This window comes from Electrophorus electricus, chromosome 6, assembly GCF_013358815.1.
Source record: "Electrophorus electricus isolate fEleEle1 chromosome 6, fEleEle1.pri, whole genome shotgun sequence".
Classification (NCBI taxonomy): Eukaryota; Metazoa; Chordata; class Actinopteri; order Gymnotiformes; family Gymnotidae; genus Electrophorus; species Electrophorus electricus.
The window spans coordinates 15,274,521-15,291,112 of NC_049540.1; the positions used below are offsets into that span (position 1 = coordinate 15,274,521).

The 16,592-nt window shown below is 37.2% G+C and overlaps 1 protein-coding gene across 3 annotated transcripts in view; it reads right to left on the reverse strand.

The window, feature by feature from the left end:
* The window catches only part of tcf7 (transcription factor 7), a 37,876-nt gene extending 26,467 nt beyond the window's left edge, over window positions 1–11,409 (reverse strand). For all 3 annotated transcript variants that reach the window (XM_027011002.2, XM_027011000.2, XM_027011003.2), the window contains exons 1-3: window positions 11,000–11,409; window positions 10,795–10,864; window positions 10,160–10,266 (exon numbers count right to left, since the gene is read on the reverse strand). In XM_027011002.2, coding sequence (XP_026866803.2) covers window positions 10,160–10,266; window positions 10,795–10,864; window positions 11,000–11,182 — 360 coding nt within the window. In that variant the 5' untranslated portion in view covers window positions 11,183–11,409. The remainder of the gene's footprint in view (window positions 1–10,159; window positions 10,267–10,794; window positions 10,865–10,999) is intronic.
* Window positions 11,410–16,592: the final 5,183 nt, after the last annotated feature.

A 16,592-nucleotide genomic window follows, 5' to 3' on the forward strand; every position in this document is an offset into this window, starting at 1 on the left:
GGCAACACAGAAAATGCAAGAGCACTGAGTTGTGACCATTGCTTCTTCCAGGCAGGCTTCTATGCTCCTGCAGGCACATGGCTTGGGTCAGCTGCTGACATGGAACTACTGTGCTCCTTTCTGCAAAGCACTAAACATGCAGATTTGCAGATGTGTTTGGCGCGAAAGAGATTCTGGAGTGAGGACAGACACCTTGGAGATGTTGGTCAGCAACATAATCAGCAACATAATTTCTATTTAACTCAACTCAACTGAGACAAACTGTGCAAAGAGTTTTCTCTTTATCTTGATACTAGGGTTAGACATGATCTCATGTCAGATGTCATCTCTAAAGAGAGAAATAAATGTCAGCTTTACCTACATTTTATCAATTCCTCATTATATTATGTGTGATTTAACTAGCACATAATAGCACCACCAGTCTGTTCAGATTATATTTCATTAAGATGTATTCAAAGTAGTACTACCAAAGCTAATGCTAATTATTTATAATGGGTTAAAAATATTTGTTAGGAATTCAGTTTGCCCCAAGTCCATATTGCCGCAAGTGACTGTTGTTGACCAAAAAAGGAAAGGCTAATCATCAAAGATGATTTTACCTACATCTGCTTTCTACATAAAGTGATATGATATGTAGGCATCAATTTCATCTTGTGCTTCAATGCTTGAAAGATGCAGGTTATTTGATTTACCCAGTATACCATTACTTTGATATCACTTTTTAAATTAGTGGCTACTTTTTCATTAAAAAAGCATATGTCTCTGTGGGTAAGCAATGATTTTTACGTGCGTACTCTTTGCAGTTTTTTATATTTAAATTAATTTTTACAAGCAGCACATCTTAAAACTTTATATAAATTAAAGATTCCTGAATATCCTCTGTTATGCTACTGTTACTGTCCCATAAACATACAAGGGAAGAACAGTGCTTGAATATTTGTATTTTGTTTGTTCCATTGCATAGCAAATTAGAGAACTGTATAGGTCTGGTTGAAAACAAACATTAAAGCACATAATTTTACTGTGTAAATGCCATAACATATACTTTGATTGAAGAACAGCACAGGTGATATCACTGAAGGAATTGTGGAGAGCTTGAAATTTTCCATCTTGCTGTTGCTTTGTTTGCTTTGTCAGGTAAAAGACAGAGGCTTGCCCGTGTTCTGTTTTCCATGGTAAACCACAAGACCTGACAACTGTACTCACACAAACCCAACATTCATATTGAATTGTACGCCAAAAGACGTTAGCCAAAACATAACCCCCTCTCCTGACATCTCTATCTCCTGTCAGCTAACTTCAGAAGCATAATGACCTAATTCAACTAGCAGGTACACATATTAGAGTGAAGAGTTTCACGTGTGAGGCCTTAATCTGCATTTAGCATGTTGTCTGGGGACTAAGCCAGCTGCATGTCTTTTCTAAAACACAAAAATGAGTTTTTCAAAATAAATTACATCCTCTTAAGGTCATTTATTAGCATATCCTGCAACATAATTATGTAAACTGACCAACAATGTAATAATATGGGTCATTTTGACCTAGCAAGCTTTATGATTTATTTAACAATGTGCCAGTATTTACACATATATGTTCAAACAGGGTAAAAAAAAGACAAAAATATTATCCTGTGGCATGCAGTATTTAGCAAAAAACAAAATCAGCCTTTTGCTTCCTTTCATCATCTGGGCAGAGCACTGAAAAAACACTTTGTTTGTATAATTAAAATCAGCATTGCCTGATGTGGCACTAATTAATGATGAGCAGAAACATTTTAGTGCCTGAATGATGCCTTGCTTCAAATAAGGAATAAAGCTATGGCCATTTTTCAAACTTGACACATGGGTCTGAAAGCCCTGGGAGAGGACAGACATGATGCTCTGCTATTCTCTTTGAGAGCCTGACCACAGAGAGTATGATCTCACTCTTCATGCTGCTGCTGTAAATCTCACTTATATTTGTAAGCAGATGAAGTGTAGCTCCTATAAAACAACAGGGAGTCCCCATCTCACCACAGCCCTTCAGTTCCTCGGATAAGATCCATTCATACAAACATATGCAGAAGCATTATGTCGCTCTTTTTAGCAAAAGATTATTCTCAGTACTGCTGTGTTTGCCAGTTATTTGCGAACTTTTTGTTTGGAAACCAGCATCTTCAATGTTTCCACTGGGCTACAACATTGCTTGGGAACAGAACTGATGATTTTTTTTCGACAACTAATATGAACTACAGTGAGACAATGGCAGTGGAGGTTTGGGCATGCAGTGTTCCTTGAGAACATGGTTGTGAAATGGTTAATGGTGCATATGAGATTGCCTCTGACTGTTTGAAGTCGTTTGAAGTGAGGTATGCCAGGTGTGCTGCGTGGTTACTGACATCTCAGTGTTTACTGCTGACTCCCTTCCGCCACCACTCAGCCTCACACACTCCGTTTGCTCCCACCCGCCCACTCATCAGATAAGACCTAGTGAGAGTGTCAGAGAGTAGAGCAACACTGGCTCTCTTCTCCCTCTACTTCTTTCCCACATACAAGCATCTGTGCAGTTACACAAATCCAAACAAAGATACACACCACATTTTCTTTCTCAAGCATAAACATCGAGACAGCTCTGCCTCTAACCACATTACACCTCACCTTCACTCTACTCCAGTAGAAAGGGTGGCCTTGATATCACCGAACACAGGATGTAAGATGTATGTCAGCAGCACAGCTACCACAATGCTTATTTATGCGCCGTGCATGTGCGTGCTAATCGCAGCTGAATGGTGATGACAACACACACACACAGCTCAAAGAATGCACTATGAATGTCTGCCAGGGACATATCTATCAGTTTTGCTACGACTTGAAGTATTCTACATTATACCTGTAAACATAAAAAATTGTTTAAAAAAACTGTTGGGGGTTTCCCTGTGTGGCTGCTTTCCCAACCTTCATGCACAGGTCTTTTCAATTACAAAATTAATGGGTAAATATCAGCAGTATTAAAACACATCTCTTGAATCTGAGGTGAACTGGCTGTGCATGTTCGTGACTTTAATGTTCACCCATTAAAAACATGATGCTATTTTTGAAGATTCATTCCCCCTTTTTGATATCTACAAAGACCTTGTTCTCAATGCCACAAGCAGCGCTCTATTTATGGTAGTAAATGGTTTCCAGTTGGACCCAGACGATCACAGGGGTACAAAAACCACACGGAAAGCCACATTCCATAACATCTGAAAAGGAATGAGCAGCAGAAGTGGAATGCCCCTCCTTCTGGATGAACAACTTAGCGGTGGCACACTAACATTTCATTTCCAGCCGAAATACACTTTGGAAATGGCCAAAGCACACAGGTATATGCTAACAGCCACTTTCTCCTATAACTACTACATAAAGTGAAGAAGCTGAATTAGAGCGTCCATACCAGTGCAAGGCAGACCTTAAGAAGCATACTGGTATGACTGGAAAATCTCAGTAGAATATGTTCTCCTCATATAAAGGGGGAATTGAGCTTCAGAGCTTTGCCTTTTCACATGTGCCAGCAGTGTACCAAGATTATAAGAGCACTGGCTCTTCATTCTCACACCTGTCCTAATTTGCAGGTTCCACCTCAGCAGAACTCACTGCCAGGAAAAACGGCAAAGGTAGTAGGAATTTGTATTCATTTTAGGATGATATTAAATATAAACTTTCAGTAGGATCACTGCTTGTTTTTATCTTCTTTAACACTATCAAAGAACATGCTGGATTACTGTTTCACGTAGCAGAAAGAATAAAACAGAACCATCTCTTGAGTCTGATATATATAATATAATACACATTCAAAGACAACATACATACTTGTTCCTCAGTAATTCAGGATTGCTAAAAGAAACTCTCGCCAGTTCCTCACCTATAACGCTGTTAATTGCTGAAAAATGGCAAAAACAGAATCATTAATTTTGAGACTTCACTCTAAGTGTTGCCTATAAATGAGTGAAGCCCTTCTTTTAAGTCAGTAATGAAAAATAATTCAAACAAGCCATCCAACACAGATTGTAGATTCAGAACCAGTGCTGGACCCATATAGCAAATATCCAAAATTACAACAGTGTCTAACCAATTAACTTGTTTTTATCAAATATCACATCAAGTATACCACACAGAGCATCAGCTGCCTTTTGATTTAAGAGGACAGAATTGCAGTGTGGCACACAGCAAAAACTTGTGATAGAAAGAGAGAGATGGAAAGGAAAATAGAGGAAAAAAAGAGTTCTGAATGGGACATATGGAGAACTTGTCCCACTTCCCGCTGCTGGGGTCAGCCAACGCCCCCCACACCCTGAATTAGTGTGAGCCCAGACCCACTGGAGCCTCCCCAGCCACACAGGGCAGGCCCACGTGGGTGTGATCACAGCAGCTTAATCCCACTCCCATCTGATATCCATCTAAGTAGCAGGCCTAGCCGAGTCCCTCTGACTGCCACAGCTGGGTCTGCTCCCGGGAGCCTTGCTTGCACACATATGGTGGCACACATGTGTGCAGGCCGATGAAGAGTATGCACACTCTTTGTATGTGTTAACACAGGGCTAATGCTAAAGCATAAAAATGTCACACACTCTGCTATGTTTTCTCATTTACTGGTGTGTCAGCATGCTAGGCTTGTGCTAGGCTAGAGCTTGGAGGGCATGTGATGGATACCACTCAGTAAGGCGGCATAACAGTTGATGTGACAAAGATGACTTTAGTAATGGCTATTTAGAATCTTCAAAGCTGACCTGATGAAAGGAACTTGAGCAAGTTAGACATATGTGGCCAACATACCATGCTTACGGGTGCCTCAGATAACATTTTAATGGTAATATGGGAACACCCTCCATGTGATTGTATGAAATGCACAGGCACCAGCAAACTAAAGAGCTGGAGAAGAAAATTGTAACCAATTCTTAACATAAGTGGCAAAAGTGCTGTAGCAAATGATGAAGCACAAATGCAAAGAGGTCATAAAGTTCAGATAAAAGGCTCAAAAAGCTTCAATTTCTATTCACCACAGTAATTTGTGTAAGATGTGGGGGATAAACATGTCAACAAATCTAGCAAACATCTCAAAAAGGCGTGCTGGTGACTTCTCTAATGGAAAAAAAAAACGTGGCTGGACTCCAAAGATAATGTGGTTGTAGTTTTAAAACTGTTCATATCATATAGCCTGCTAACATCATATGTAAACCTCAATGTGCACCAGTGAACACCTTCAAAATGTAACCATGGCCATGGATGGAACACAGCACAGCTAGCAGTACTTTAACTGGAGCCAAACACAGACAAGCCACAGCTCATAAGTATAGCACATTGTATATTCACCCAAACATGAATAGACATGCATTTTTTGTTTATCCAAACACTAAAAAGCAGGACAATTATATTATGAAGGAGTTATACTCATTTTACCAAAGATTTTCTGCTGTCAGTTGATGGTACATCGTAAGACATTATATATCGCTGACATGATAACAACAAAGAGGAGAAAATAAGTCTGGAGGACCATAACACCTCTAAACAGTGTTTTCTCACCTTGTCCTCCTTCCCTTGTTTTAACCACCCCCCATTCCTTGTAGTGGGGTTGCTATATTGATTCTAACTGTGGGGTTACTATACTGATCTACCAAATGGGACCACAGGGTTTTCTGCACACCTGGGTGAGAATGAGGCAGATGTGCTCTGGACGTTATGCTCTTGTCACTCCTCTGTGTCTCAGGCCCTCCACACTCTAGACCAACAGGCTGACTCAAGTCAGCCTTTGAAGATTCATATATTGCTACTTTCAGGTATTTTGTTTTTTGTTTTTCATTCAAATGGCAAAAAGATTATGCTTTATGGATCATAAATGCGTCACTAATCAAGCCTTTGCTGACATCAATGGTTTATGGACAGGGAGTCATGGTTACCTTGAGGTGGGGGAATTTCTTTCATTTTTTTACGGCACTTTTAAAAATAAGCCTATCAGACTGAGTCACTCAGTGAAAGTCTTTTGATGAGATGAGGTACAGTAGCAAAGAAACGAAGAGAAATCAGTCTGGGGTAAAACGAAACTAACTATTTTAGACAGAAAACTGTTTTGTTGACCACTCCTTAATTCTATGTGGTTTATAAGAAATATTTGGAAAGCTCAGTTCTTATCTACTGTAAATGATGTCTCTGTTAATCCATGTTCCTGGGCTATGCTTTAGAAGCTCCACACTACCACAACATATGCATATTTACATGACTGGGCCTGCAGACATAAAACACCTCCCCCCCACCCCCCATGATCCTCTTCCTGTAGTTTATTAACTGCTCCCTGAGAATTCAGCAGCTGTGCTGGGATGGCCCTCAGCATGCCTTTGTCAACAGCAGCAGTTTGGCCCCCTCTTAGGCTGGCCAGTCTTTGTCAATGAGTCACCTGGGTGCCACATCCCACCCCCATGTCTGTAGTAGACCTTCAGCAGACATACAGGAATGGGATAGCAGTGCCTCGTGGGAACATCTAAATGTTGGGGGAGGTCTTCTGGAAATCAGTCTCCACCACTGTTCTTGGAAGCTCCTCACTCACAATCAGGAGAATGATTTGTTCAGTTAATTTTCAGACCTAAGGAGGTATAACGTTATAGCAGTGTTCTCCTACTGTCCTTTCCCACTCAAACATACTTAAACACTCTCTCCCAAACACCTGTTTTGCTTCTGCCATTTTCTGTCTTTTGCTAGAACAAAAATAACTGCATTGATATATTCAGGTACTAAAAACAGGGGAGATCCATCAGGCCCAACGATTTTTCAAAAACATAACTGCATCTGCAAATGAGTGCCCCTTTGAGGGTTCTTTAAAGTAATCTACTTCAAAGAGCAGATGACTCGTGGTTCTCATCATTATTTGTATTTAAATACGCAGACACCCTTCCTTCTTTTTGCTACAAATAGAGATTATACCTACCTGCCTCATAACTAGAAATTGTGTTAAATTACAGATGTGAAATTGAGCCATATATAGTATTTGAGCAATTCAAATATATGACATATTCTAAGGCAATTTTAAGTGGACTTCCTCTAATCTAAGGTTTTAACTGACGTCATAGCGTTACATTGTCTGACATGACTAAATCTCTAGGAGAAGCGATTTACTCAGCTGTTGAAAAAGCGCTTTTCTTGAAGATGGGCTAATCCTGTGCTGGCCCCTTATCACTGTCTGTCAGAGGCACAGTGCACCAGACCCAGAGCTTCTATGGCTGGATTACAGTGCATAAGACAATGTTCCTCCTATTGTTTACACAGAAACCAAAGTTGGTTGAACAAGCCAGAATCAACACAGCCTCACAATACAAGACAAGGAAGCATGGGTTAGGAACAAGCAATCCATGGCTTTACAAGTAATGAATCCCATAAACTAGGGGAAAAACAAGCAGAGGGGAAAGACAAGAAGAGATATTTTGGAGCAAATACATAGATATAGGGAACCCCCAGAAATATGGGTAAAATCAAGATAATCCCATTTTCTGCATAACAATGAACCAAATGTTCATTCTCTGTCAGAACACTGGAGTTACATCTTAGTGTACAAATTGGCCCATGTCAACTACAATGTGAAGTCTTCTGGAAACCAGTGCTTTCGGTCTCAGTTAAGCAGCCACATCGGGGCAAACTGGACATATTCAAATATCAGTAAATTCTAAAAAATAGAAAAATAATAATAATAGCCACACACAAATACTTTTAATCAGGATTTGGATTCTGAAAATCCAAACATTTTCAGAACAAACAAGCTTTCCTTAAAAGAAAATTTGGAAAATGCAGACTGAGAGGTTTGCATGGAGTAATGTTAAGCAGAGACTAAAGAGAACACACAGAGGACAGCTCAAAGGTTCTATAAAAGGTCAGGTTTTTTTCTTTAATATGACCAGAAGGCACAGCTCTACTGATCTTAATTGAGAACTAATCTCTCCTGGTTCACTTTTTCAAAGCACTAACAGCTCAAGTGCAGTCAATAACATTGTCTGTCCAGGAAAGCTAAGGAGGCCCTCCAAATATTTTTTTGACAATTCTGTATTACTTCCTTTAGTTTCTTTTCAGTGACTTCAGTTGCAATTCCACTAACTGTTAACCCACAAATTCCCTTCTTTGCTCAAAAGCTCATTTCACTTATGTTGAACAAAATGGTAAAGTTTTTACTTAAAAGGTATACCTGTCTAATTCATTTTGAATTTTGGAATTTGGCCAAGAAATTAACTTGCCAAAGACAATGTCCCTGTCGAGACACATAGAATAATAAATGAAGTTACGTTTACAACTGTATATGTACCATGTTATGACAAATGAGATCTTACCAAAACTTTGTGCAAATTACAAAGAATGAGAAATGTCCTTGGATTCTATATGAATACAGATGTTAGAAAGGATACAACTGGAAAGTCTAAACACTAGGACCTAAACCTAACCATCTATAACTTTTCATAAGAAGGATCTTTAAGTTTCAATGTGATTTTCAAAGAACTATATCTCCATGAAATATTAAAATCACTAGAGAGACTTCAAACTCCAGTTACTGTAATGATAGTTTCAATAAATCTATTGTGTGATTTCCCCACACTGCCATGCCAAAGACTAACATCAACAATGCAATGTACAGGCATAGAATATCTAGTAAAACTGTTCATTAGAACCAAACAAGGTGTTAAACAAATAAATAAATGAGAACTTAAGGGTATTAGATATATAAATGTTATATAAGGTAGGAAAGAGTTGAAAAGGTTACTTTTCCCACAGTGTTCGATAATAACACTAAAAGCTGTTTTCTTTCAGTGACAAAACAAGTGCCAAACCAATGTGACTGGCCATGTTATTGTCTAAAATTATTTTAATAGCATTACTTACACAACCAAATACACAACAATATATTTCTGATGGTACCACTTTGAGACACCCCTTTGCCAATTACTTATATTTCTCACCTAGAGTTGACATAGGTGTGGCTCTGACTTGAATGTGCGCCAATAATAATAGTAATAAAAAGTTAATAAAAATAAAATTTTGTTTGCTAGTTTTGGGGGAACAAGCACTCAAGCCTTTCCATCATTACTTTCCAAAGTTCAGTTTAGAGGGATAGGGTAGCATTGTAGAAATACTGTGGCTTTAATATCCATAACAATGAAAACCAAGGTGTATGTTATATGACACGTAATGGCATAATTATTAGCAAAGATCATTGTCTAAAACAGGTAGTATGGCACAAATAATTAAACACTGAGTGCTCTCTGTTGGATGTCAGCAAAATGATGCTTTACCGAAGACATTTTAAAAGGTTGCACATCAACTACATCAACAGGACAATTTAATGAAAGATTGGCTATAATCTGACCTGCTCAGTTAAAAGCATCCCACCAGAGCATGTGTAAACTCTTCAACTCATTGAACACAAAAAGAAGTTACTGACCTTCTACGGTTATACAAAGAATGTAGCCCATCTTTGTTACAAGACATTTTTGCCTCATACAAAAATTATACATATGCATTAACCTAAACATGCATGGATACCCAAATACACATGTGCACAGTGTATGGTATCAAAGACCGTATTTAAAGATTGTGATTTAGATCATAATGTTTTGTAGGAATTATAAATATGTCTTTAAAAAGGGAAAAAAATACAGTTATGAAACAGATATGAAAATTATTTAATGGCTATTTCAGTAATAGTTGCATTCAGTGTACCCTTCGTTCTGAGATCAAGAGGTCAAATCATCAAGTATTTTATACAAAGAAACAACTTTTAGGTTCAGTAAAGTTCTTGAAATAAAATATACCAAGTAAGCGATTCATTAAGCTTAAAAGTCAACAGTACAAAAAAAACCTTTAATTTAAATTATTTTAGCTATAGCTGCTTCGGCAATAAAAAATTATATGATGAATTTAAATACTTCTATCCACAGAACACATCTGACATAGGATTAAGATTAGATCTCTTTTGGGTCATTTTTCTTCTAGACTAGGTCACTGTTATGATTAACTTTCAACATCAGTTTCACTAGACTGGTGTCATTATCTAATCAGAACTATCGTCTAATTCCTGCTGGCTAAGCAGACATCTCTTTGTTTACTTGACTGAGAAAAATCAGGATAAGCTTCGGTTATCTGCATCATAAAGAAAAACAGGAGGAACTTACAGTGGGAGAGACTGGCCCATTGGGAAGATATGGGTCTGGCAGCATTAGAAATGGGTATCCAGAGTATGCAGGTGTTTTATACATTCCTCCATCTTGATGCTTTGGGACTAAAAGTTAAACAGATAAAAGTTTTTTAAAAGTTCTCCAGCTCACCAAGCCTAATAGTCAGTTTAGAGTTATGGATCCAATAAATGTTTAAAAGAAATGTAGAAATGTGGTATAGACTTTCACGCATAAATTAGAATATCCTATATATCCAATATATATTTACATATTATCCAATATATTTATCCAAGGATATCCCATATTAGAATATCCCCCCATATCCCAGAACTTTACGAATCTTACGTAGCTTCAAATATCAAAGAATTAAGGCATACGCGTGGTAACTTTCTCTAGTTTCTTAGCCCAGTAATAAAAACAATACTGAGTAATTGACGACGCAATTTGTCTAGGAAGCCTATTTGGTTTCCCACAAAAGGTAAAAAAAAAAACCCCATCAGCTATATGCATACACTATGGCGAAAAGGCGATGGAATTTTCAGTAATATATTTTCATCAAAATCCCTTTCAGAGTTAAACGGTCCCTTCATCTTTACAGTACACACTGTAGAGTATGAAGCATATAGACTTACCGTCGTCAAGAAGTTCCCTATGTTTCTCCGCGTACACTCTCTGTTCGTCTTGATGTCCCCTTCTAACCACCTGCATGCATCCGGGGGAATGCCAGAAAAGATGTTACTTTGTTAAGTGTGTCGCTTTAGCAAAACAATAAAAACATCAAGCGAAATAACGACTGTCCGTTGCACCAGAATGCGGGGAGCTCTCTCGTATACCTACCGCTGCGTTTGTGTTCTGATTTATCTCTGATTCATTCACCAAAGACGACTTGAGGTCAGCCAAGTCCCTCTCTGTAAAAGCGTTTTCTTGTATTTTCTCGTCTTGTTCGCCTTCATCTTTGAAGGAAATCATTTCATCGTTGGCTCCGAGATCATCCCCCCCTCCGGTATTGAGCTGCGGCATTTTGCTTTGAAAAAGAAATTAAAACACTGCCTTTTCCTGTTATAAGCGAAACAAACTTTGTATTATTCTTGTCCTTTTCTTAAAGAGCTCACTGGATGAGAGAAAAAGTTGTTACTGTGACCTATGTAGGATCTCCGCAACTTGAAAGTATTGTAGCCCGACAGCAACAAATAGTGCTTTTGAGCTCAAGACAAGGCTAGTACTGAGAACATCAAAGCGCACCGATCGGTGACTGACAGACTCAATGACTTGTTGGGGGTTGTACAATTGTTTCAGCGTAGGGTTCCGCTCTTAAAGAGACACACTACTTCAGTATTCTGACATTATTCATGAGTTTTAACACTTAGTCAAGAGTTTGTGAGAGTATACCCTTTAACCACGAAGAACGCCTCTACAAGCTAGTAAAACGCACAGACTGTGTGTATTAACATCTGGCATTTAGACTGTTGTTAGCTCTGCAGTTGGTACTATAGACATTCTCACCGATTTCATGGCATAAAGCACCCTTAAACAATTGGTAAACAAGTTATATCCGTTATAAAGAGACAGCCAGTCCTAGTGGTTTGTTTTTTGAATATCTTTAGCCAGTTTCACACAAATACGTAGAAATATGTAGAAAATTCTTATGATTAAACATTACGTTTAATTCAGGGAAATTTATGAAATTAAATTGACAAACCAAAAAAAATATTTACACAGAAGATTTTATTACGTTCCTTCTTAAGCAGCTTCAAAACACAACCAACCAATCAAACAAACAAATAAAGTAACTTTTATACAAGTACACTACCTTCATGTGGCTATTATTTTGGACAAGTACACTACATTCCTGTGGTTATTTTTTACTGATGAATTTTGGGTGAAGTTTTAGTTTTAGATCACAGCCCTATGAGTTTGGAGAAATATTTATACACTCTCATGCTGCCTTTTAATATTTGAGTTATTCTATTGGCTTGAATGAAAAGTAATCACAGCTGGGAATTAGAATTAAATACAAACAGAAATTATGCCCAATATTTGCATAAGGCTGCATATTTATACAATATCATCCATGCATATTAATAAAACGATTAAAAACAAGCATCTTAATGCATGCAAATTTAAATTATAAATGAGACCTTGTTTATTCGCCTTGATTAAATATAGACAGCTGTTTTTCACAGAACCAGTTTTTCTACATCATTTACCTCATGATTTCTTAATGCATTTCACCACTTTGCCTATCAGAGCTCATGCTTCTTCCAATGGTCTAAATATCTTCTTTCTCTTCCTCTCTTTTGTGGTTCTTGGACTAAATCAGTTTTCTATGTCCATGCTTTGGAGTCAGTTTCAGGTTGCCCATTTAGTGTTAGAATGACTCATCCTTTTTCATCTGATTATGCTTTTATCTAGTTTATAATTGTAGACAGGCCACAAAATATAAGTGTCTAAATCAGTTTTGCCCTGAAGAAACATGGAACATGGAAAGTCAGTAATAAAAATGCCCTGCATTTACTTTTTTATAGAGCAATAATTGCTGATCATGTACATGCAATTGTGAAGTACTCTGCTTGTATGCAGAAAAATTGTGATCAGACTGATATACACAACAGTCAGCAATGGAGCTGGACTGTATCAAGGATTATTATATTTCATAAGTGATAGCTTAAGTATCTTGAATAATTTAGCAAAATTGTTTTTTTTAGGAATAACAACAGTCTGAAATGAATCTGCAGAAAATACATTCACTTAAATAATGTAGAAAATTGCTTTTTAAACTTTTCAAATATTATATTTCAGGTTTGTATTTTTACATCTATATACATTTATAGAGGACTAGAAGATGTATAACCTGTTTCCCAAGAGTTAATGTGTAGTTTTAGGTTTGGCTGGGAAGTACAAAGAAAGATATTTTAAAAGTACAATTAGCTTATTATTGACATGTCTTTTTACATTGTGCTTTATTGTTGAGTACAACCAAACATTAAGTTGTATTCCTACAGTAGTTTTTCTATTGTTTGTTGAAGAGAAGAGAAAATCCCAAACTATGAATAAGATGATTTTTACTTCATTGTGATATAATTTAGCTTTTAGCATTTAGGTATTTGGATAACAAAAAAAGTTATTTCATGCTTAGCTAGAGTGGCCTTTTTTGCACAAGCTTTGCTGGTTTAAATGATAAATTGGAGTTCCTAAAAATTATATACTGCAAGTTCTAAATAAACTCCAGGCACATTAAAGCAGAAAACTAATTACATCATATCCTTTCACTGAGGTCAACCCACATCTAAAGAAACACAGCTTAACTCAAGCCACTTGTGTACATTTTATTGGTCATTCCTTCCAAAAAAATCTCTCCCTTGCAGTATCTAGTATACTATAAACACGCTTATGAATCTTTTTTTGTTCCTTTTTGAATGGAGGCTACTTTTGGGTTCAGGGTTCTGATAGCCCACTGATTATTGAAAGTGGAGGATTTATTTGATGTTGGATTTAAGATTAAGGGCAGAATTTTGTCTTATTCTGTTCAGAAGAGGTACCACATAATTCATTGAAAAATAATATTCACTATTAATTGAAAATGGTTTAAGATAGCACCGATTTTAAGTTGACCTTTTCAAATTTATAATTATCTAAAGCAGCTAGCCGCTTGACTGGGCTGAATTCTTGATTCTTTTGAGATGATAGCAAGTATTCCATGATAGGTGGGATTATTATATAGAGTGATGAAACCCCACAGACCAAAGTTGAGCAGTTGCGTCACCCTCTCACATAGCTACAACACTTCTGCTATGGAGAGCTCAACTGCCTTACTGCACAATCAAGCGCACACACACACACACACACACACACACACACACACACACACACACACACACACACACACACACACACATTTTCTTTATTGCCCAAAACACTGTACACATTAAACAAGATAAACAAAACCAATGTGCTGTCCATGAGTTTCAATGACATAACATGTTTACCATTCACCAGAAGAATTATTACTAATTTAGTCAGACATTTAACATAGGCAGAATAATTCAACACATTTTTGTTTGGTCAAAAAGCCTTATGTTTTAAGTAGAAAAGTAACAATTTGAATCTTTGAATTTTGGTGCTAATAATTCTAAACCCCTTACAGTTATATATACATTTTCCCAAATTTTAAAGGCTTATATGATTGTTTTTAGTATTTAGTAAAAGCCTTGGTGTTGGTGAGTTTTCACAAATAGTATAATTTTTTTGGCTGTCTAGAAGAGGAAAAAGCTTTGAACAGGAGGTTCCATGCTCTTCGTAGCATGGCCATTGAGGAGGAGACCTGTTGTAATTGGTGTTGCAGGAAACAAAGAGCCTTGTTAATGCAAAGACTTGGTGGGGCCTTTGATGTGACGCCAAGCCCTTCACTTCTCACTGCTTACGCACTAGATACACACATACACAGTGAGACATATGCACACTGAAGACTACAGAGGCACAGAAGCACACACACACACACACACACACACACACGCGCGCGCGCACACACACACACACACACAAATGTGTAATAAAAAAGTGTAATCTCTCTTTTCTTTGCCTGAAAGCCAAAGCGTGGCTTCTATTTAAAGACACACAAGATCAAATCAACACGCTTGTGCTGCGCTGTTGCACTGATGCAGGTTTCCTCTGTGGAAAGAACAGTTAATCTATATGTGTGTATATATTTTCTCTACCTTGTAAAGAAATTCCATTACTGCTATAGACCTCTTATCAACTGCAGTTGCCTAGTATGGAGATGTCTGTTTGTCAAATAAATAACCCTCCTTCAAGAGGATATATTGGTTTGCCAATGGTCTTTTATCTCTAAAATAGGAGTTAGTAAACTGTTCTCATACCTAGATGACAGCTTCTGTGATGCAGCAACAAATAGGCAGAATGCCTTTAAAGCTAAATCCAGATTAATTTTAAACCTTCAAATCTTGAAGTGTGGGGCTTTCAATAATTAACTTTGTAACAGGTAACCTAAAAGTAGCTTGCTGATACTAGTATTAACAACAACCACAACAACTATCCCACTTAAATATTTCACCTGCTGATTACATATCTGAATAACAGACAATATTTATTTTGTTTATAATTTTGAGCATTTGAAGCTCACACTGAATATTATAAATCAGTTACTCCCAATGACATGAACAACTATTACTTAATTCATTCGGCATGGTTATGGCAGTTTTACATTCATTATTGTGAATAAAATCCTAAATTCATAAATTTTTCAGATAAATGAGGCATATAATAGAAACTCATAATGCCAAGAAAATCCACAACAAATCCCAGTTATAACTGCTCATATATTTTTTTTATCATATATATTTTCTCTATTTGTCGAACATTCACATTAACAGCCACATGAAAGGGTATTTTAAAAAATGTTTGGTTTCACAGAAAAAGCATTGTCAGAAGGCCTAGATAACAAGCTTCAGCTCTAATAATAACAAAAAAAATATTCAATGTTTTTGCTTCTTGGACAATGATAAATAAAGATGACATTTTTCTTGTTAATGCTGGTGTGAGCAGCAATTAAGCAATGTTTCTTTAACAATCATTTTGAGGTACACAAACTTAGAAAAATATATATTTACATTTTCTGCATTTGGCAGTTGTCCAGATAAACTTTCATATATTATATTATAATTGTGTGTATGTGTGTGTTCATGTGTGCGTGTGTGAGTGTGTGAGCATATGTTCAAAGCACGCTGAAGCATCATAAAAGACTGATTATTGATATAATGCATGTTCCCTTGCTGATAAACAAATACAAACATATCACCTAATAACAATTACACAACATCCAATAAAAAGGATAATTTGTATACAATGGATATGTTAACAGATCAACAACAGCAGTGATGTGGTGGACCAGCAAAGCCTGGTGACCACTAATTGAGGGTTTTTCCTTTGTGCACATAATGAGGAAATTTAGGGAGTAGTAAAACAGTCTTCCGGGGACTCTATTTGGTCTCATGACAGCACTAAAATGATTCTCTCTCAGTGGTGCGTTTGTAGTGGCGAGAGGGAGGGTGGGTGTTGAACTGATGGTTAACAGTGGGTTCTGGGGCCCAGTGGGTTTTGAGTTTTTCCACTGAACACGGACACTGATGTGGCCCTGGAAAGGATGTGGATTTGTGTGATGGATAATTGTTTAGTTTCTCTCTCTCTCTCTCTCTCTCTCTCTCTCTCTCTCTCTCTCTCTCTCTCTCTCTCTCTCTCTGTCTCTCTCTCTCTCTCTCTCTCTCTCTGTGTGTGTGTTTGTGTGTGTGTGTGTTTCTGGGGTTCCTAAGTCCAGAATGTAATCAATGAAGTATGTGCATATATGTTTATAAACATATATGTGAATCTAACACAAAGAATACTTAGCTAAATTTATATAATGGTATTGGTATTT